This window comes from Capra hircus, chromosome 2 (assembly GCF_001704415.2).
Source record: "Capra hircus breed San Clemente chromosome 2, ASM170441v1, whole genome shotgun sequence".
NCBI lineage: Eukaryota > Metazoa > Chordata > Mammalia > Artiodactyla > Bovidae > Capra > Capra hircus.
This window is the reverse complement of record NC_030809.1, coordinates 29,823,609-29,847,181: the sequence shown is the minus strand read 5'-3', so window position 1 is coordinate 29,847,181 and position 23,573 is coordinate 29,823,609. Positions and strand designations below refer to the sequence as shown.

General features: G+C 53.3%; 1 protein-coding gene across 10 annotated transcripts in view; it reads right to left on the bottom strand.

Annotated features, from left to right (window-relative positions):
- TNS1 (tensin 1) overlaps positions 1-23,573 on the bottom strand; it is a 211,314-nt gene that overhangs the window by 49,606 nt on the left and 138,135 nt on the right. For all 10 annotated transcript variants that reach the window (XM_018059646.1, XM_018059634.1, XM_018059639.1 and 7 more), the window contains one exon: positions 26-1,630. In XM_018059646.1, coding sequence (XP_017915135.1) covers positions 26-1,630 — 1,605 coding nt within the window. The remainder of the gene's footprint in view (positions 1-25; positions 1,631-23,573) is intronic.

Genomic DNA, 23,573 nt, shown 5'->3' with positions numbered 1-23,573 from the left:
CACTCACAGCCCCTGAGGCTCTTACCTGCCACCCGGTGGGCCACCAGCCCCTCCAAGTTCAGTGGTTGCTCCTCTGGAGTTCGGGATGGGTCTGAAGTCACCTCCTTTGGTGGGAGCTGAGGCTGAGTAGTGAGGCCAGGGAGAGAGGCTGGGGGCTGCTGAGGCCCCAAAGAGCTCTGGGTGGTTGGAAGGAAGGCAGGTGAGGAGGAGGTGGCCAGGCTCTTTGGATGGTAACTCTGGTTGGGCCCAGTCGGACACGGCTGATAATCATAAGGTGAATAAGGCCTGCCAGTGGGAACGGACTCCAGGGAGGCCCGGGGAGCTGGCTCAGGGGTTCCCAAGGAATGCCCACTGGGGATGTAGCCAGATCTGGACTGGGTCAGCGGGTGGGACTGGCAGGAGGAGCCAGAGAAGGGCTGGGAAGAGAGCGGAGAAGCCCCTGGCCAGGCCCCAGGCACGCTCTGGGACTTGTGTAGGGGGGCTCCCGCCGTGGCTGGTTCCAAATCAAGCATCAGCATGTTGAGGGCTTCGATGGACTGCTCGATCTCCTGCTGGGAGGCTGCGCGCGGGAACTCGGGGAGGCCAGACATGGAGGGCTCTGCTAGTGGCTGGGGGCTGGGCCTGCTGAGCCCAAGGCTCTCCAAGTGGGCTCTTTCCTGTTGGCGAGGAGGTGGGCGAGGCTGCTGCTGCTGCTGCTGCTGTTGCTGCTGCTGCTGCTGATGCTGATGCTGCTGCCAGGAATTCAGGCCCCTCTGCACAGCCTCCCGGCTGCTCCCACCACGGGCTGGAGCTGGGGGCAGCTGGGGCTCCGTTTCAGGAAAGGACTGAGAGCGAAACATACCATTGGCGTCATGACCATAGTGGGAGGTGGTCGCTGACTGTGGCCAGGCTGGGTGGGGTCCCTCCCGCTGGTAGCCAGCTAAACCCTCCTGTGCGGAGTAGGAGGGTCTCATGGGGGCTGTGTGGCCAGCCTGGGCAGGCACTGCCCGGCTGGCAGACTCATAGGGGTAACCCCCGCCGTTGACCATAGGTTCCGTGGGGTAGGGCTTGTCCAGACCATTGGTCAGTGGGGAGAGGGCCTCTGGGTAGCCACCCTCACTGGTGTTGGTGACTCCATCCAGGGAGGACAGGGTGCCCATGCTGCCCACGCTGTGCCCATCCTGGTTGGGCAGCTCATCGTCCAGGATGTCCGTCTCCCGCTCGGACGCTAAGGCCCCACCGTTGACATGAACCTGGGCTGGGACGATGTGGCGGCCAGAGGAAGGCGCAGCAGGGCCTCCCACTGGGCGGGACCGGAGATGCTGAGGGTGGTACATGGCGCCTTGCTTCTCCCGCTCCAAGCCGAAGCCACTGAGCAGGCGGTCCAGCTCACGCTTCTCTTCGGGACTCAGGGCAGCAGGGGCACTGGCGGGGCCAGGGGCAGGCTCATCAGTCTTGTCTGTCTTGGTGGAGGCTGTGGAGTTGCCTGAGTCGCTGCTCACGGAGAGGGTGTGCTCCACGTGATTGGGGGTGGCTGACAGCACAGGCCGCGTGGCGTTGACAGCCCCGGTGCTGCCGTGCAAAGAGTCCTTCTTCTTCACCTTGGCATACAGGCTCCCGTCCAGGGGTCCCTGGGTATGGCCCACAACCTCTACAAGAGAGGGACCGGAGGAGAGACAGAGAGCAGACATCAGTGGGAGGTGGGACATCCTCCATTCTCCCAAGGAAAGCATCTGAGATCTTCCCTTCCCTGGATCCCCAAAGGGAATCCGCTGAGAGCAGAACATACCACTGGGGTCATCGCCATGGTGGGACGTGGTCCCTCCCACTGGTAGCCAGCTAAACCCTCCTGTGTGGAGTAGGAGGGGCCCATGGGGGCTGTGTAGCCAGCCTGGGCAGGCACTGCCAGGCTGGCAGACTCATAGGGTTAGCCCCCACCGTGAACCACCTTCAGCATCTCCAAAGGGAATCCTCTCAACCCCCAGAGGTAGAGCCGAAGTGGCCGAAAGGACAAAAGGACCCCTTCCCAAGGCTTCTGAGCAGAGCCTCCCCAGCACCCAGCAGGGCCAGGGCCAGGCAGTGGAGCCCCAAATTGGTCAGGGAACCTGGGGGTAAGATGCCCCAGTTCAAAGCCTGGCTCTGGCATTGCACTCACTTCCCAAAGACCCAGAGGGGCTGGGCCAGGCTGGAGCTCAGTAAAACCAGCAGGACTGGTGTTAGAGAGAACAGTTTCCCTCTGAATGCCAGGGGCCCGTGGGGGTTCTGGAAAGGAGCTTCAGGGGCCAGGAGTAGAGGGAACAGCTTAGGGATGGAGAACACAAAGGCAGAGGTCTTCATCAGGGAGAGGTGACCCCTGTGTCATTTTGTCTGCAGATACTCTGGGGGGCTGTGAGCAATACTTTCTCTGAAAGGAAAAAGTGAGCGCTGGGTGGCGGGAGGCCAAAGGGCTGACTCAGGAGCGAAGAACTTCCCCGCCCAGAGGAACTCAGTGATTTCACACCCTGTACAGTCAGCAGGCCAGCTTCCAGCCTTCACACACACACACACACACACACACACAGCCCTCCCCTTCCCCCACTCCAAGGCAGGCCCTCAACTGGCAAGAAAAGAAAGCCCCCTCCCAAACACTGCAGAGACTCCAGCCCAGACACCAACAGTCACACAGAAAACCAGACACAAAGACATCCAGAGACACACACTCCCACCAGAATTCACCCAAATCAAACCCCCAGACACTCCACAGGCACTCGTGGAGTACACCAGACAGGCACCCCCAGTCAGAAAGATCAAGCATGGATACAAACACACAAATGCTAATATTGACAGCTAACATGCAGGGAACACCTTGCTACATTTACACAGACATTCTCTCTAATCCTGTGAATTGGGGCTGTTATGCCTATTTTAAAGATGGAGAAACTGAGACTCGAAAAGGTGAAACCATGTGTTTGCAGACACATAGTACCCAGTAGGGCTTCTCAGGTGGTGCTAGTGGTAAAGAGCCCACCTGGCAGCGCAGGAGGTGTTAGAGATGCCGGTTTGATCCCTGGGTTGGCATGGCAACCCACTCCAGTATTCTTACCTGGAGAATCCCCATGGACAGAGGAGCCTGGTGGCTACAGTCCATGGGGGTGCAAAGAGTCGGACACAACTGAGCAACTAAGCATGCACGCACACAGTACCTGGTAAAGCTGGGATTTTAAGTCAGAACTAATTTAAAATTTAAAATAAAAGTAAATTAAAAGTAAATCAGAACTTTGAAGACCACATAACTTTTTTATTATTCTACACTGTTATATCTCACACACACACAAATACACCCTTAGGAAAAAACACACAAAAAAGCAGCAAAACCCCAAAATAAGTACTTAAATTTAAAGCCACAAACATTTAAGAAAATACGAGCTCCTACCATGCCCAAGGACTAGCCCTCAGGCCAGAAGCGGCAACCTCTAAAAATAAACACTCATACAGAAGCCCACGGCCAAAAACAAGTGATCAGACGACCACAAAACAGGAACATCCTGATCAACATACACACGCACAAACCACAGGCAGACCAAATGACGTCACCCAAGCACTAGCACTAAGATGCTCGATGAGGCCCATCGTGCACACACACCCCCTGGGGGCTGGAGGTGCTGCCCGTTCACGTAACTCCAGAAGCATCTCTCTGCCCCCAGTTCTCCCTGGGGCTTCGGGACCTCAGCCAGCAGCAGGCCCCAAGTGATACTGGGCCAGAGTGCTGCCACAGCCGAAGGCTTACGGGGATGGCACTGGTCTGAACTAAAATGGGGTTTCAGCTGAGAAGGTCCGATTCTCTGACAGCCTGCCCCTAATGCTACTGAGACACAGTTGTGTACACATTGCCTCTCCCAACTCGCCTGGCATCATCCCTGTTGTTGTTTAGTCACTAAGTTGTGTCCGACTCTTTGCAACCTCACGGACTGCAGCCTGCCCGGCTCCTCTGTCCAGACGATTTCTCTAGGCAAGAACACTGGAGCAGGTTGCCAGTTCCTCATCCAGAGGGTCTTCCTGATCCAGGGAATGAACTCACATCTCCTGCATTGGCAGGCAGGTTCTTTACCACTGAGCCACCTGGGAAGCCCTGGATCATCCCTAACCGGGCCGAAATGCAGTTGAGAGGCTGCCCCTCATGCCCTGTCTTTCCAAAGAACCAGGCTCCATGCTACACTCACAAAACAGAGACTCCGCTGGCTGTTTCCAGAGGAGAAAAGCATTACAGACAGAAGGTTCTCATCCACTCATATCTTGGTGGGGAAGGGGTGGGGGTGGGGGAGGGTAAGGTTCCCTCAATGATGGGCCCCTCACACCACTTACTGGGAATCTGAAGAGCTGTCCTTCCTTCTCACCTGAAAGGAAAGCTGCTGGCCCCTTCCTGGGCCCTGGCCCCACTCTGCAGCCCACACTGTGAGATGATAGAGTATTCCTCCTGGACTAGGGATCTCTTCCTTCCCCCGAACCCCCTAATTTCCCAGGTCCATACGTACACAGTCCAGGAAGCGGGGAGAGGAGTGAAAGGTAAGGTGTCCCATGGCCTCCCATTTATACTCAGAAGGCAACGAGACTCCCTGCGAGCAAACCAGCGCAGGCCTGAGTGCCCCTTCCTTCCAGGAGAAAGCACACCCATTCCAGGATCTCCCTAGGGTCCACCAAAGAAGAGCTTTTGGCAAGAGAGATAAGAAAGCATCTCCCAAGACAGAAAAGGAAAATTCACACTGATCACCGCTACCAGACATCTTGGCCCATTTGGGCCAACCCCACTCTCCATCGACTTTGAAAATGCCAATATTAAACTTCCCCTGTCATGTCATTTACCCCAATGTGGGCTACTGTTTGCAGGAACAACAACAGGATAATAACTGCCAGGCCACTGGGGCTTAGTAAGAAAATCGAAGAAGTAGAAGCTGTTTAATTCCTATTTGCTAAGCACAAATGGAAATGTCTATTTCTGTCCTCAAAGAAGGGGCCGGCTGCTCCTGACGCCCAGGGCTGGCAGCACACTCCAGGCTGTTCTACACTTTCAATAGGTGACCTTCCTTTTCAAAATAAGAGAGGACACCCGGGCCCATCCCAGGTCTGTCAGCTCCCGGAGGGGTTCGACTGAAACCCTAGTGTACCACCAGCATGACCCAACGAGGCACGAACACCTGCTGCTCCCATCAGAGATGAAGGAAAGTGCCCGCGTCCCCCGTGCCATACAACACGCTCACCTACCCCCTTCTCCCCATCGACCACGGCCACATTAAGAGCTATTTACCAGGACCACAAGGAGCCGGAACATGTCGGTTTCAATCTATTAAGGCAGGAAGGGCAAAAGAGAGAGGCGGCCAGAGCAAAGGGGAGGAGTGAAATAGTTGGGGGGGGAGGAGAGGGAACTGGAGTGGTGAGGGAAGTTGGCTTCCAGGCTCTCAAGCTAGGAGCCACCAGATGCATCTTCAAGTCCCAGCAGCTGTCATGGGCGTGGCCGACTCAGGTAAAAGCATCTCAGAGGAGAGGGAGTTGGACCTCCAGTGGGAGGGGACAGGGGATCCAGATGGGCCCATGGGTGTTGGGAGCAGAAGGGGGAAACACAAGGTATGGGCAGCCCAGAGTGGGGAGATCTCCCAGGTCCCCAGCCCAGACCAGACTGGACTTCCTGCCCGCTTCTCTAGGGAAGTGAAGTCCACAGTCTCTTCCAAGCCCTGCTTGTTTTGTCTGACTACACCTCGCTCTTCCCAGCAGCTGCTCCAAGCCCTGGGCTCCACCCTCAACGCTGAGCTCGGCTGCACCAAGGGGCCCCTATTCCACGGCAGCCGTAATTCAGATGTGCGTGTCATGCTTCTGGAAAGCTCTGAGGAAAATCCCCAGCTGATCTGGACGTGGGCTACTCCCTACTCCCCAGGCTCCCTCCAGTGAACGGCGGGAGTTCAAGTGGGGCTGGAAGCACAGAACAGGCCAGTCCCCTGGAAAGGAAAGACGCGTCCATCTGTTGTGCTTCAAAAGGAGCAAAAGAAATCAACACAGGACATTAAGGTAATAAAAGCTGGACAGTTGTCTGATTTTCATGTTCTTAAGAATCTCCTCCGAGGATTGTTTAAAAAAAAAAAAAAAAAAAGTAGATCCCAGGGCCTTATCTCCAAAGATTTTCACTCATCGATCTAGGGCGGGACCAAGAATCAGCATTTAAACTAGCTCCCAGCAGCTTCTGGGTCACCTCTTGAGTAACCTTGACCCAGGTGGTCAGCGTTTTGAGCCCTGAGGTTAAGGACCTTCGCTTCTCTCACTAATGTCAGTGGGGAGAGGTCATCTGTTTAGATGTCAGGGCAGACAGGCCAACCAGGAAAAAGAAAGAGTGCCAGCCTAGTGGACTGCAGGAAAGTGATTCAGCGAGGAGAGATCCCCTCTGTGTCCCACAGCAGGCCTGCTGTGCACCATGAGTGATTTATTAAGGTCTTCAGGATGAGGCCCTTCATGATAAGAAGTCCTTTGGGTCCACATCCAGCAAAAGAACAATTCATTAAAAGACATTACCCAGAGCAGTGATGACCAACCAACGTGGAGGAAAGTCAATGTGCTGCCAACGGGAAGGGACATGGTGCCCACCCCAGACACAGGGGTTTAGAGGCAGGCGGGGGCCCCAGCAAGCCGAGAGGACTCTCAGCACTTCAAACGTGGGAATGAGGCATCAAAAACCATGTGTGTCAGGAAGGTAGGTGAGCTCTGACAAACACTGAGGCTTGGCCAGGAGGTAGCCAGGGGAGCCAGTTCTGGGCATGTTAACCCTTTAGCTACAACCTCTTCCCCAGCTATGGGAGAAGGTGGGTCGCGGCTAGGGCTGGGGCTGTTGAGAAATGACACGTGAATGCCAGAAGAAGGGTACCAGGGAGGCCAGAGGGATGTGATTCTGTAGAAAAAGCAGAGGAAAAGCAGCCCCTCCCTCCTCACCCCTGCACCAAATATACCCATCACCCAGAAGGATGATTCCCATCTTAATAGCTAACTCAGCCAACTCAACCACTTAAACCATGCGGAGCCTGGCCTCCCAGACCATCAGGTGAAGATTCAGATGCTTACTGGTAGGTCTGCAGAGTGACAAGATTCAGGAACTAAGCACCTTGAGCTGGGCCTGAAACCTCCAGGCACACTAACCTCTCTTGTCTCCATTGCACACCTCTCATCGCCCGCAAAGTAAGGCCCAATCCCCCTCCATCCTCATACATGCAGACCTTTCATCATCTGGCCCCTGCCTGCCTTTTGAAGCCTCATCTTACTGTCCTCGATACTCTGACCACGCCCCACTCTACTCTTACTGTTTCTATGCTCTTTCCCACCTTGTGCCTCGAACATGCTGTCAGCTCTCGTCAAAGTCCCTTCCCTACCCTGCTGCCACAACTGTCAACCTCCCTGGCAAACCTCTTCTTCCTCCTGGAGGCTCAGTTTGAACCTCTCTGGGAAGCCTCCCTCTGCCTTACCCCTTTCCTACAGTCCTCCAGATCCAGATAAACTTTTTAAATTCCCATTGCCCTGTTCCCATGACCGTAACACTGGTCACACCAGACGGTCACTATTTGCCCATGTTTGTTTTCCCCACTAAACTCCTTGAGGAAGGCCTTTACCTCTTTCCCTCAATCCTCCAGTACCTAGTTCCCAGACAGTACGATTCATAACGTGGTGTATGTGAAGAGGGCATATAATTCAATGCATAGCTCACATAGCTATACAGGATGGCCCTACAGAGTGCAGGGTCTGGTACACGTTAGAGGCTCCATCACTGCTTCTTGCAGGACATTCATGCTCAGACACTCAGTCCTGTCTGTCACTTTGCAACCCCATGGACTATAGCCCGCCAGGCTCCTCTGTCCATGGAATTCTCCAGGCAAGAATACTGGATGGGTAGCCATTCACTCCCCCAAGGGATCTTTCTGACCCAGAGATTGAACCTGGGTCTCCTGCACTGCAGGCAGATTCTTTACCATCTGAGCAACCAATGCATGACTTTAAAGTCATACTCCTGTAAGCCACTGAGATGCTCTTCTTCCACTGCTATCCAGAGAAGTGGAAAATTAGGGATTCAAGGCGGACCCCAAGCTTCCCTGAATGGGAAGAGACACATTGCCGCCAAAATATCATGAGAGGGGTGTTCTACAGAACTGGTAGCATAGGCTGCGCCCATGGAGGTCCCTGCAAATTGGCTGAGCCAGAGCTTCACCCCACAGCATCCCTCACTGGACTCCTCAGTCACACTCCAGCCCTGTCCAGCGGACATTCACTTTCTTAATCAAGAACCCCTGAGGGTATCTGATGAATTACTCCCCAAAAAACACACAAATACAAACTCTGCACATCATTTCAGAGGGTGATGGACACCCCAGAGTCCACACACGATTCTTAAGACACATGCCTATGACATTTAGGGTGCTGCTTCTGGGGGTCCATCCCCATCATCTGGACTTCTGTGGGGAACACCGGCTCCATTCAGGAGAAACGGGAGGACATGTAGAAAAGGCAAACCTTCTAGCGGCAGGAGCCCAAGAAGGAGCCTGGCCCAGGGCAACACGCCGAGCTGCAGCCGCCCCAGGACAGGTGTGTGAGTGCGGAAGGGCCGACGACGGAGAGAGCTGTGGGAAACCTCAGCCCCGTGGCTCAAGTGTGGCCTCCCACGGCCCTTCTGTGACAGCGCTGGCCTCCACCCATGCTGACCACTCCCCCTCCCCACCCCACCCTACACTGACACACACACAACCCCTCCGAGCCAGCCAGGGCCTGAGGCCACTCTTTGTTCAAAACAGCTCGCAGAGTTCTGGAACTTTCCTACATGGGAATGGGCTTCCTTGCGGGATCTGAAGAGCTTCAGAATTAGGGGCTGAAGAGAAGTCCCAAGTCTCTGAAGGGGAACCACAGAGAGGAGGCATGGCCTCTGAGAGACAAAGAGGGCAGGCGACAGGTGCAGCCCGAGGGACGCAGGTTCACCCCGGGGAGAGTCCATGGGGGCCGCAGTGACAAGCACTGGGGGCAGGGACAGAAGAGACGGGGCGGCCAAACAGACAGCTGTCTTTCTTCTCGTTTCGCAGCACTCCCAGGGAACCTACTGCGCTTTCCGAGAGTGGAGAGAAGAGAACAAGCTTCCTCCCAGGGCTTCTGCCACTCTTCTCACGGGTGGCTCTGTCCCCTGCACAAGGGACCTCACCAAGGTCACCCCAAACCTGCCTCTGTGGACCCAGGGGGGATCCACAACTGGCAGCCACCCACCAATCTGCTGATGTAAGAAAGAACGAGGAAGGCGCTAAGCCCTGCGTCCAAACGCAGTCCCATCCGAATTTCAGAAGATGGAGAAAGCCAGCATTCAAGCAGAAATGGAAACCAGAGCCCCCTCCCACCTGTGGCTACTGCCCCACAGCTCTCAGCCAGAGCTCAGAGGCAACGGAAAGGAGGTCTGAGAGAGACCAAGCAAGCAGGCTGAGCCAAGAGAGCATTTTAAAAGCCAGGAGATCTGGAGAGCTGAACGGCCTCAAAGCTCTGTTAATCTACTGCCCAACCCCTCGTTTGTTCCACAGGCTCTGGGAAACCCCCAAGGTCACCTAGAGCAGAGGGCATACAGACTCGCCTGCCTGCTTGCCTCCAAATTGAGTGCTCTTCCCCCTAATGGCGCTTCAAGGTGAAGATGGCTGGAGGAGCCTGGGGTAGGGGGCAGGCGGGGGGTACTCTATGTCTGTGACTGCGGCCTAAGAACCTCACCATATAAGACACGGGGCTTGGTCAAGCGGTGATGATAGACGAGTCCCCAGGCCCTCCTCAGGAAGGACCCACACTCTTTACACAGATACCATCTTAACTTGAATTCCTCCAGAGAGAGGGAGTAGGGACAGAAAGCATCCTGGTGGCCTTTATTTCGGACCCGAGGGACCCGGGCCTGCAGAGTGAGCGACCTGCCCTGGTCACAGGCCCGCCCACTCCTGCGAGGTGAATGTGAGCTTGCAGGGCCAGCCTCCTGACTCCAGCCTGGCCTTTGGCTCCCACGCCAGGCACTAGGGGCAGAGCCTGGCACTCCCACTCCCTGCCCTCAGCCTGTTCAGGCAGCGGCTATCACAGGCACACTCTGGACAGTAAAAATAGCTCCCGAGCCCACAGCGACCCAGGTCCCTCTCTGCCAGGCCAAGGCACCCGCCTGGACGCTCACAGATCAGATCCCCGGCCAGGGGGACTGTCGAGCCGCCAAGAGTCCTGGCAAAGTTGGGAGAAAGCCATGAATGGCAGCCCACAGGAGGCCAGTGGGGGAATGGTCAGCCCTGGGGTGGGGAGGGTTCCACAAAGTTCAGGTCATAGAACTGGAGAGTTGGGGGTGCTGTCCTGAGTAAGTGGGAATGTTTCAGGGGCTAGTCAACGCCTCCACCACATGCCCTCTGCCCACCCCATCCTCTTCCACCATGAACCATTACCCCAAAGAGTGAGGCTGGCTCAGATACACTGCCCCCCTCCTACATATGCAGCCACCCCTCAGATTTGAGGTGGCATCTGCTCCCTGTCCCAGGGCAGTGAGTCCAGGAGGGAGGTGGCCAGGTCGGCTCCATCTGCACCCAAAGGCAGCACACTGCTGCCGCGGCCCCACAGAGCCACACGCCCTTCCCCAGTCCAGGTCCACGGCAGACCCCAGCCCCCGCGCCCAGAAGCTGCCCACCACCCTCTCCCCAGGTCTAGCAGGGAGCCACACAGGAGAAACACCTGCCCAGCAGACACTTACCCTCTGGACAGAGGGAGCGAGGAGGGAAGGGAAAAGACGTGCTCTGAAGTGCCCCCTCGTCCCTCAAGTTTCAAATAATTCCTCCATGGCGGCAGCTCCCAGCACCGCCGCTGGTCTGTGTCCTACTCAGTCTCCCTCGGACTGTCAGGAGTGGGAGGAGCAAGTGCCGCCTGCCTGCCCATACACACACACACACACACACACACACACACACACACACACACACACACTCCCTCCCTCCAGCTCTCACTCGCTCTCTCCCCCTCTCCGCTCAGCTCTGCCTCACTCTGGCTTGTAGGAAGCCAGTGGGATAAAACTCTGTCTGTAATTTCAGCCAGCTGGGTCCCCAGGGCTTCACTTATCATCCTGTAGCTATGCAGCTCTCGAATGACATCACAGTGGCTTCCCAAGCCCTCCATACGGAGTGAGAAGTGGCCGGGCCAGCCCAGCTCCAGCCCTGGCTCCATCCTAGTCCAGCAACGGCCCCAGCCCACTCCTGGCCCAGCACAGCCCAGCATGGCCCCAGTACCACCCCGGCAAAGCCCCAGTCCCAAATCCACTGTGGCCCCAAGACCCAGAGAAGAAGTGGAAGCAAAACGGCTGGGATGTGAGGTAGAGGGAAGGGTGAGAGTTCCTATGAGGGTACTGAGATTTATTTCCCCAAATTTTTCCACATTTTTTTCCCATTCTCAGCAAATGAAAGGCAGAACAGATGACAACAATTTTCCAGCTGCTGAACAATAAGGTGGAAGTCTTTTTTTCCTCTCTCCCCCTCCATCCCACCCGTCCCCCCACCTCCACAGGGCAGAGTCTAGGAGCCAGGACACTTCCTTGGCTTATAAAAGGGGAAAAAACCCATGAGCTCCTGGATTTCCCAGAGGTGACCGCGGGGCCTGAATGGAGGGACTAGGGTATCACAAAGGCAGGCTGATGGGAGGGGGAAGGGAGCCCCAAAGTGAGGTTCTCAGTGCAAAGCTTTGGCTTCTGGCCCAGGCACCACGACCATTGAAACCTGACTTTGGGAAGGCCAGTGGATGTCTGGTCAAGGATACTGATCTGCCAGAGCACCTGAGAGGCCTCCAGGTGACTGGTCATTCATATTCAGTTTGTTCCCACCTGTGACCACCACGAATGGCAGAAAGGACAACTTTCTGGAATAATCAGTGACATCTCCCCTCACACCCAGGCACCCAGATCCAAAACAGCCCCCTCAGAAGCCAAAGGGGCTCCCCAAAGTCCCCACCACTGTCCTGGTGTGCCTCTAAAAGTACCAGCAGTCCCTGACAGCAGGATGCCAAAGCCCACCTCTTATCTGCGCATCAGCTGAATGTACCAACCCCACTCCCACAGGCCAGGGATTTGCAGCCAGGCCAGTGGGGGCCGCAGGGCCTGCTGTCTCCTTGCCAGAGCCCTGGTGAGTTTGCCACCCTAAAGTGCTTCTAGAGCCTCCCCATGCTGATGCCCAGACCCTTCACTGCCAGGTCAGGCACTGCAGGCCCGGGAGGGAGAGCCATAACAGATGCAGACCACTTCCTTCTCCCTTTTCAGAGCAGGCAGCTCATCCCTAGTGCCCTCCCCATTGTCAGCATCACTGGCTGCACTGGTTGTATTACTAAAGGCATGTTTTCCAGAAACCGGGAGGTAACAGGCCTGTGGTGCCCCTCATAGCTCAGAGAGCCTGCATGAGTTGTCTCTTGCTTCAGAGTGATAAAAACCACTGGCAGCAAGAGCTGAGAGTAAAGAAGGAAAATAAGTGGGAGAACAAAAATGGTGCCCTATACTCTGGCCCCCGCCCTATCCTAAGAGCATCTTCACTGAGGAGATGAGGAGGCCCCCAGCCCAGCGACAAAGACTTCATGGAAATCATCAAGAATGAGGACGAGAGAAGAGGGGTTTCATGCCCCAGGCTCCAAACTGGGGGGCAGAAGGATTTCCAGTCTCCTCAGCACAGTTGTCAGATGACAATTTGGACAAACTACTGTAATTATCCTGCTTATCTCCATAGAACCTTCTAGAACTAACAGACAAACTAGGCTCTTGAAAGGATTATAGTCAACCAGTCCACCCTCTCATCCCTGCCCCACAACAGTGTTAACCTAGATTTTATTGGCATACACCCTTCACCTTTATCTGCACACTTGAACCCCATCAATAATATCATTTTATAAGATTTTGTAAAAATTTTGAAAATAAATGTAACTTCAAGTAGTTCGAGGCATCGATATCCATGATATCACAGATATGGTACAAAAGCTATATACTTCCTCCTCTAATATGCATTAAAATAAATACACCTAAAATAATTTCATATATAATTACCAGTCTGGCCCATATACCATACTTTGGAAACATCATCATACAGCAATCTCTTGTGAGTAGCAATCCGATCCTATGGTTCCCTGCTACCATCCAGGGACTAACTGCACCAGAAGCCTTCTGGGGAGTTCTGTGAAAACCTTGACTTCCTGGCTGCACCCCAGACCTCCAGAGGCCGAACTGTCAGGGGTGAAGGTGAAAAGTGAAAGTCTCTCAGTCGTGTCCAACTCTTTGCGACCCCATGGACTGTAGCCCACCAGGCTCCTCTGTCCATGGAATTCTCTGGAGTGGGTTGCCATTCCCTTCTCCAGGGGATCTTCCCGGGGATCAAACCCAGGTTTCCTGCATTGCAGGCAGATTTTTTACCATCTGAGCCACCAGGGAAGACCGTTGTCAGGGGTAGGGCCTGGGAATTGGAATTATAAGACACTCTCCAGTTGAGAATGCAAGGCAGACAGGTTTGGCAAAAAAAAAAAAAAAAAAGGTCCTAGCTATATTAAACTGTTTTCAGTTATAAGGATCTTACTATCTACCCCCCAAAGCCCATTGCATCATGAGGTGGCTCTAGCAGATAGATTTTAGCTCCTTATCTTTTCCACTAGTTTGTGGTACCCAATGGGGTGGCTCAGACAAGCCAAATCTTTGCACACGAGAGCTTCAGACACTGAATGTGATGTGCACATCCTCGTGAGTCTCTCCTTTGACAGACAATCCTCCCCCACCCCTGCCTCCAAAGCCCCTGAGCCCGCCCTACCTCCCTCTGCTTCCCCTCACCACCTGAGCACTTGCTACCAGAGGTTTTTTATCACTCTGAAGCAAGGGACAACCCATGTGACCTATGAGAGGCACCACTATCACCTCCCAACTTCTGGAACACATGCCTTTAGTAATGCAACCTAAAATTAAACCCAGCCCTTCTGATTTGTCTCACTTCAGCATCTTCCAGGAACACAGTGACTAAGAACACAGGCTTAGGGATCAGGTAGACACTGGCTTAAATACAGACACTATACTTAACTAGCTTAGTGCAGCCCTGGGCCAATTACTTAATTTTTTGAGTTTCAGTTTCTTTATAAAATGAGTATCTCAGAGAGTATTGCAAAGATCAATATAATGTGTGTAAGCACTCAGCACAGCAGAAAAGCACACAGCGGTGCTCGAAATGAGGCACCATATACATACAAGCACCACTCTGACATCCGCTTTTCAGTCCTCCTTTCCTACCCAGCCCCACCCTGAATAGCACCTCAGGGACCCTAGCTCGCTGAGCCCAGGTGAAATACACCTGATGCTTAAGCTTCAGGACATATCATCTGGCCTGTCCTTTCTCTGCTCAAAACTCATGGCAATGACTGTCCAGCAAAGAGAAGAGTCTCACAAAGCGGCCCAGACTCTGAGAATGTGATGTTGCTCAATCAACAAACTCTGGAACTGTCGTGGTATCTGTTACTACCAACAGGATGCCTGAAAATGCCACCCTGTCTCCTACCTCCCGAGACAGCTTCAACACCAAGGACCACGAGGAAGAAAGGATGGCATCTGTCCAGATCTGGCTTTTTGCTCTTTCTCTTAAGGAACAAAATGGGGCTTCTCTGGTAGTCCAGTGGTTAAGAATCCACCTTGCAATCCAAGGGACATCAGTTCTATCCCTGGTCTGGGAAGATCCCACATGCCTTGGGACAACTAAGTCTGTGTGCCACAATTACTGAGCCTGCACTCTGGAGCCCGTGAGCCACAGTTACTGAGACTGTGTGCAGCAGCTGCTGAAGTCTGCATGCCTAGAGCCTGGGCTCCACAACAAGACAAGTCTCTGCAATGAGAAGCCCGTGCACCGCAGCGAGAGAGTAGCCCCTGCTCACTGCAACTAGAGAAAAGCCCTCACACAGCAATGAAGACCCAGTATAGCAAAGAAAAAAAGTTGTAAAGGAGCAAAATGGCTGAGTGCTCTGGTTTCCCAGCAGCCTGATCCTCGAAAGGAAGCAGGAAGCAGAAAAGAGCATCTTTGAGAAAGCAGAAAGAGCATCTCCCTAGTGAGAGACATAAGGTGTCAGAGACAGGGGCTGAAGGGACACCTAGACAGTGGTCCTCCCCTGGGGTTGTGTGCTCCCCAGGGGACATGTGAAAATAGCTGGAAATACTTGGGGTTGTCACATCCAGAAGAAATCCTATTGCATCCAGTGGGTAGAGATGCTGCTAAACATCCTCCAACACACACAGGACGGTCCCATGTCCAATGTCAGTGGTGCCACAGCCAAGAGTGGCTGAGCCAGAGTGAGGGCAGAGGGAGTCTGGGGTGTGAGAGACAGAGCTCAGGATAGACTCAGGAGTCCTGGGTCCCAAACCCAGGGGGCCGCTAACTCATCACGAGACCTTGGCCAAGTCACTTCCTGGGGCCTCAGTTTCCAACAGGGTAAGATGAGAGATAAGAGCAAGATGAGCTTTGAACTCTCAGACTTTGGTTCTAAGCAGAACACAAGGAGAGGGGTCTGGACTTTCCAGGGGTTGCGGTGTGAAAGTCTAGGGGAGAGGGAGGACCCTGGCGAGAGGCCATTGCCTGGGCCAGGTGTGAGGTATAGCACATGAACAAGTCTCAGCACCCCCACAGGACTTCCTCCCTGCCTTCCAGCGCAGCAGAGGGAAGACAGGCAGACCTAGAGCTCAGCGCACCCCTCGCACGGCCCCAGCTTTCCAAGGTCTCCACACAGTCCCCCAGGAAGGTGGCAGACAGGGCCAGGTTCAGAAACATGTTTCCTGAGAGTCACGCAGAAGCCTCAGCGCCCGAGAACCTTCAGGAAGGGAGTCGCCAACTCCCAGGCGGACGGCTGAGCTGGACAGGGCAGATCCACTCACCTCCCTCCTGCCTCCCCTACTTGGATCACCTCCCAAGCCCTCGACACCATCTCAGTAGCAGTCCTCACTTGGGAAGGATGGCGGAAGAGTGGGGAATGGGGCATGGAGCTTGCGGAGCCAGGAAGGATGAGGCAGCACAAGAGAACGGGGTGGGCGAGTTTTAACTGTGTGCCTGCATGTTAATGGATGTTTCCTGTTTGTTTCGACAACTGCCCTTCAAGGTAAATCCTTGATAGAGAGACTGAGACTTCGAGGCTGTGGTTTGCTCAAGATTACATTGCCAGTCTGACTCTGACACTTAAGTTCTTTCTGCTTCCCAGAGAGGAAGGAGGAAGGAAGAAAGAGAGAGATGGGCAAAGAGTGAGAGCTTGGAGGATGCAGTGGGATGAAGGGAGTGGAGAGTGACGATCAAATCACAGCACTGGTTCAGAACAACCAAACCCAAACCACGACATCCAAGTGGATGCTGTCCTCACTGAAGTGGCTCCTGGGAATTTTAGGCATGTATCTGAATGATGCTGCCAGGGTTCAAAGCATTTATGGCAACTCGTAGGGAACTGCCCCAGAGTTGGTTCACAGCTGACACAAGGAACCCATCTCTTGGGGGTCCTTGATGGACCCTTGATGGACACCCATCTCTTGGGGTCAATCCCATGTCAGTGGTACTTAACAGGCCCATTTAAGTACCTCACGTAAGTATTGGTTACCAGACTGGTCATATTTTATAAAGACAGCTCCCCTCATTCTGTGGGGGTGTGCAGTGGCAGGGAGGTCAGTGGGGTTCTATGCACAAGTGATGGGTGTGTGCAGGGGGCTCTCTGTGGTTCTATTTTTGAGAGGATGTGGAAATGGGGATGGATGGGGGTCTGGGTGGAGTTTCTGCTTCCTTTTCCAAATGGGTCCCTCTGCACTCACGAGTATAAGGAGGCTCAGTAGGCGTCTCCGTGGGGGTCTCCCAGTACTCATGTCATAGCTCACACACATGAGCAGGTGTGGGTCAGAAGCAGGAAGGCCCTGGTGAAGAGGAACAAGCTGGGAGTGACCTTCCTGACCCACAGCAGAGACAGCACCACAGGGCACAGGCCTGGACAGGAGCCAGGGCCCCACCCCAGGAATCTTTCATTCTTGTAAAGAGCACCTGCCTGATTCTCCAAGGTTGTCAAGCAGTACACAGACAGAGGGGGACAGGGAGGCAGAAAGGCAGAAGGAAGGATCTGAGAAGCTTTGCACTTTCATAACAAAATCTGATCTCACTGCCCCTGGAGAAGGAGAAGAGCAAACATCAAAGAGCACTTTGCTGCTAACAGTTTTTTAAGTAATCAAAGCAACACCAGGCAAAAGTCTCCAACGAGCACCAGCATCGACTAGCTGTAAGGATGTGAAGACGCAGTCCAGGAGGAGAAAGGATGAGAAAGGCCACCAGTAGCTCCTGGCCCCCATCCACCGACTGCTCTGTGCTGCTTCCCAGAACCAAGGGGCCCTGCTGGCAACCTGCACAACCCGGCTGGGGCTAGACCAGGCCCTGGCCCTGAAGGGTAGGAGGACAGTCCAGTGGGCCTGCCATCTGGGGCAGGATGCCCCCATGTCCCTGCAGGAGGGTCTTGGGGGCCAAATAATATTTGAACAGAAAAAACGGAGGGGCGGGTGAAAGGGGAGCCTGTCAAGATTCTCAGGTCCCCTTTGCACGCAGAGCCCCTGCTGGGGCTTTGTCAGAACCCTCTAGAAGCTGCCTGCTCTTTCCTGTCCATGCACGATGGTCGCTCACCCTATCGGGACAGGTATGCAGGCGGAAGATTCTCCTCAACCTCAAGAAAATCCATTCCTGCTCCCAGTTCCCCATGCTCATGTCCCTCAAAAGCAAGACAGCTTTCCTAGACGTCAGGCTCCTATCCTGCCAGCTGTAGCTAAAACATACTCTCTCCAACTCAGCCCCCCAAATCCAAACTGGTCACTGCATGATACATAGGCCTGGACAGAGCGTTGTCTGGCAGTAACAGTAGTAGAGTAGGAGTGAAAGGGCTAGAGTACCAAGGAGTGATCGAGGATGGGCCTCAGTTTCCTACTCCGTGCAATAGAAGAGTGCAAGCAGCTAATGGTCCCTGAAATCCTGGCCAATTCTAGATGCTCAAGGATCCAACACTGAGAAGATGCTCAGCCTGGCACTGTCTGTGTCCCAGAGCCCTTGGACTCTGTAAACCCGATGCTCCTCTCCTGTGTGGTCTTGCCTGGGTGGCTCCAGGCTCCAAGCTCGTCCAAGGCTATTTCTGCAGCAGACACAGAGCCCCTGGGGGCTAGGACAGAAACAGTGACTTACAGGAAGTCTGGAAATACATGCCAGGCTGCAGAGGTTCCAAGGGCCACGCACAGCAATAAAGAGGCTGATTTATTTTCATCAGTGAAATGCCGAAACCCAATCCCTGGAACAAGCTGACCCAGCAGACGACGGCGGGGAGCTCCCCACCCAGAGCAGAATTAGCTAGATCGCAGCCTCCCAGGTCTCACCACCACTGGGGCTGATGTTGGGAGGGACAGAAGGGGAGGCCACCTCAGCCAGTGTGACCACAGGTCCCTAGGGCTGGCCTCTTCCCACCCTGCCGCTGGCCTGCAAGGCTCTCCAGGATGTAGGTGCAGGAGTGCTGGGCCCACATGCCCACATGCACAGGGCAGGGGAGCAGAGGAACAAGAGGCAGGGTGGCTCAGACTCATCCTCATGAAGCCATGGTGAGGAATGGCAGGCATCAGAACCCCAGTTCTACGTCTTTCTGGCTGTGTAAGCACTGGGAAATTACTTGACCTTTCTTTCCTGTTTGCTCATCTGTGAAAGGGGAACAAGAATACTCAGCTCACAGGAGGGTCATGAGGAGTAAAGAAAATAACAGGCATCTAACAGAAGCCACCCCCTGTGGCTACGTTGGTGGCTCGGTGGTAAAGAATGTGCCTGCAATGTAGGAGACACAGGAGACAGGGGTTCAGTCCCTGGGTCAGGAAGATCCCCTGGAGAAGGAAATGAGAACCCACTACAGTATTCTTGCCTGGAAAATTCCATGCATAGAGAAGCCTGGTTAGCTGCAGTTCATGGGGTCACAAAGAGTCACAGGCCACAGCACACACAAAATAGAAGCTCACATGTGGAGGAGGTATGCAGAAGGGAGAGAAATTTTCCTCCTAGTCCCTAATCAAATTGCTCACTGGGAGCGGCAACTAATACAACCCTTATGGAAGCCAGTTTGACACTATCAAAATTATACATGCACACATTTATCCAAACAATTCCACTTCTAGAAATGTGTCCTACAGACAGATTTGCACAAATGAAATGGTGTTATGCACAAATAAAACGGTTACTCACTGCAGCATTTTTCAAAACAGTAAAAAATTGTTAACAACCTAACTGTCCATGCTATTTATAGTTAAATAAAATACTAGAGAAGGAAATGGCAACCCATTCCAGTATTCTTGCCTGGAGAATCCCATGGACGGAGGAGCCTGGTGGGCTGCAGTCCACCGGGTCACAAAGAGTCGGACACGACTGAGCAACTTGACGAACTAACTAACTAACTAAAATACTAGTTAAATCAAACGCAGTACCCATGCACAGTGGAATATTATGTAGCTGAAAACAATGAGAAGGCTCTTTGTGTACTCTTATGAAAAGATCTCCACGATGCGCCATTAGATGAAACAGCTCAGGCACAAGCCAAACCTTTACAGTGTCTACCAGACCCTGATGATCTGGTCCCGGTTACCCCTGACCTCAACTCCTATCACAATCTTCACTGCAGTCACACGGGCCCCTGTGCTGCTTCTCAAACATCTCGGGTGGGCTTCTGCCTCAGGACCTTTGCACCTGCTTCCCGCCTCACCCCTGCCTGGAATGCTATTCCTCAGATATTTGCTTGGGTGACTCTTACCTCCTTCAATTCTTTGTTCATATGTCCCCTCCTCAGTGAAGCCTAGGCTTATAAGCTTTTAGAATTTTTCAAATTTTAAAACATTTCAATACCCAATCAACAACAGCTCCCAATCACCCTTACTCTGCTCTGTTTTTTCGCAGAGTGTTTATCACCTTCTAATATGCTCTCTTACTTACAGTTGACCCTTGCACAATGCAAGGGTTAAGGGCACTGACCCACGCAACATCCACATCCCACAGTCAAAAATCCACATATTGCTTTTTCTGCCCTCAAAACAAAGGAATTGATAAATGACTCACCAAAGGGCAAGAAGTTGAAACAGTGTGGGTAGAATCAGGACTAGTTCTTTTGATCCCACATACTGTAATCTCTAACTGAACACAAACTTTTTGCCACAGAGATCCATAAAATGGGGGACTTCCCTGGTGGTCCAAGCTGCCACTGGAGGGGACACAGGCTCAACCCCTCATCAGGGAACTAAGATTCCACATGCCACCAAGAGTGGCCAAAAAAAAATCCATAAAATGAAAATACAGGTATCATATTTGTGGAGAAAAAGTTGTGTATAAGGGACCTGCACAGTTCAGATCTGTGTTATCCAAGCATCAAATATATTTATATCTTAAAAAAATTATTCTTTGTCTTCTCCCACTACAATACAGTCATGACAAGGGCAAGGCTCTTTATTGTGTTCACTATCGTATCCTCAGCATCTACAACAGTGACACACAGTAGGCACTTCACAAATATTTGTTGGTTGAATAAATGAATTTTACCGTGGACAGTTCTTTGTGCCAAAGAACAAATGATTTGTTTTTTTCTTTATTTCTTCTTCTTCAATACAGTGGATTCAAGGTTACGCCTATAATCACGTCATTCTCACTCTCTTGCATCCTGATATCTTTTCTCGAATGAAAGAGAAAGAAGCATCTTTACAGCTGTTCCAGGATCAGTGAACTCAGAGAAGCACTGTGTACGGTACCACCCAAGACCACGTGCTGGTAGCAGTGACAACTAACATTAACTGATGACTTCTGAACAGGCTCAGGATTGAGCACCCACCCATTATCTCAGTTAACTCTCAGAGCCTACAAGAGAAGTAGATCCTGTCCCCATTTCACAAGGTAGAACACTGAGGCTCAGAAAGGCTAAATGATTTGCCCAAGGTCAACAGAGGGTAAGAGACAGAGCCAGGGCTTGACCCCAGCAGCTTCGAGTCCCAAGCCCACACTGTCAACCACTATGGTTCCTCCACTGCCTCCCAAGGGTGTGGATTTTGCCCCTTCTCAGACCACTCTAAGACACTGTCCTTCACCTCGATGGAGGCTGCCTATTATGGAAGGTTTGTGAGCTCAGCAACTTTGCCAGGATCTTAGAAGGTCTACTTTGGCCACCTGAGGCGAAGAGCTGACTCATTGGAAAAGACCCTGATGCTGGGAAAGATTGAGGGCAGGAGGAGAAGGGAATGACAGAGGATGAGATGGTTGGATGGCATCACCAACTCGATGGACATGGGTTTGGGTAGACTCCGGGAGTTGGTGATGGACAGGGAGACCTGGCGTGCTGCAGTTCACGGGGTCACAAAGAGTCGGACATGACTGAGCAACTGAACTGAACTGAACTGAACTTGACAGGGGGAGGAGCGAAGAGAAGAAAGAGATGTACAGGGGATGAATCACCCATGAGCAGCTGGGGAAGTAGAGGAAGGGGAATCATGAAAGAAGAAAGGGCAGATCACCCTATGGATCCCAGATCCACTGAAACCTCTTCCCACAAATGGCCTCAGAACTGTCCATTGGACAGGAAGCAGGGCCTGGGAGGGTGGGCCAAAGGGATGGGCTCTGTTGCCTGCAGAGAAGCACGCCAGCTAGCAGGCAGGAGAGGTGAGCAAGACACACAAAAGCTCCAGGGAGGGTGCTGAACCTCACAGGCTGATGGAGAGATAGGCCCAAAGACCAGCACCACTAACGAAGAAGTTAAACTCTGCCCAGAAGCGAATCAGCCTCAGATAGCACCTCCGAGCCAGCCGCAGGCCAACTGGCCTGGACGAGGAGAAAGAAGCCAGGCACAGCCTCCAAGGGCAGGGAGAAGCACCCAGGGCCTGAATAGGTACAACAAGGAACAATCCAGAGAGACAACTGTCACCAGCTCTGTTCTCTCCTAGTGCCCATCACTCAGCCATGTCACTCAGCCTGAACAACAGATCCAGGCCCCAAGGACCCATCCACTGTGGGATTTTGTGTGCTCTTTCCTCTTAATCTCCTGGTTTGTTCTCCCCTCCTGCATTCCATGCACATGGTTCCTCAGTGCTCCACTCACCCTCCCTCCACCTTCTCCAACATTCCCACCTTCACCAGCCCCTGCATCCCATTGATCTCCTAATACCCAGCCCACCATGGGACCAGGCAGCATGACAAGGAGGCCAGAGCAATTTGATTGCTTTCTTTCCCTCTACTTTCTAGCCTTTAAGCAATGTTGTTAGGCCACTTCTGATTTGAAAAACAATTCTGTTTTCAATGCTATTTATGCTCTCAGGCCCAAGACAGATAGTCCTTCTGCAAAGCCATCCACCTCTGATCACCACCATCCCCAGAAACTTCTCTCCTGAGAAGCCTGGCTTTTAGCCAAGATCTTCTCCATTTGACTGTGGCTCAAGGAGAATGGCACACCTGTCTGATCTGGCCGCACCCCCTCCCCTCCCTTGTCTGCAGGCAACTCCGAGAAAGGACTTTCTACGGCACCCGGGCTAGCCCAGGGCTCACCATCTAGTAGGTGCTCTCTAAGTATTTGGGAAAGAAAGGAGAGAGAGAAGGAAGCAAAGGAAAGCAGAAGGAGGCGGGGGAGCAAGGGAATGATGGCTGAAAAGCAGCTTTCGTTGGGTACCAAAAGCATTTGATCAATGGAAGCTTGAATTTCCTTTCTTGGACGTGGTTATATCTTGGGGTCTCGCCGAGTCCAGCTAACTTGCACCTGTCTGCAGGTCTGGCAGGAGAGGAAACAGAGAGAGTGGTTGGGGGTGGGGGAAGACTGCACGTTCCCCTGTTCCCGGGGCTGGAGCTTGATATTTGAGCACAGCAAGAAGGCAGACGTGCCGCTCAGGCCACTGGCCAAGAGCTCTGCGTCTGCTCCGAGTGTGGCTCCGGTTTTCCAACCTCCACCCGATGGCAGAGATTACCGAAGACCAAAGGCACATTCAGTCAGGAGGGTATTGGTTTACTGAATGTTCCGTGGACAGACACTGTTCTCCAAGCCTGCCAGCTGCCTCGCAGAGCAGGGCCAGCTCAGGGTCCGAGGGCATCTGCGCAAGGCCCCGCCCCACCCGACCAGGGCAAAGCCGAGCAGGTGGCTGGCAGGTGCTGGGGCGGTGGAGTAGTCTTCTTTACCCACAAGGTCAGGCCGCCCCTACATCTAAATTCTCGGCACTCTAATCATTCCAGCAGGTGAGGAGGGAACTCTCTCTTGGGGGAGTAGAAGGGACCCAGATCCTCCTCAAGAAGTCATCCCACCCCTACCTCTGTCATTGTCTCTATGGCGACCACCCCACACTGAGGCCCATGTCCCTTGTTTCTCGACATCTCTGCCCAAACAGCCCAGGAGGACAAGGACCCGACCTCCCTGCCACAGCTCTCACAGTCCGGAAGTTCTCCCAGGTGGCTAACTCAGATCCCTCCTGCTGCAGTCTAAGCCCTGTGATAGAACAGAGACAGAAGCTGAAGCTTCCCGTAACAGCTGTGAATTTCTCTCTCCCTGCCCTTTCCCCCACTCCTGACCCT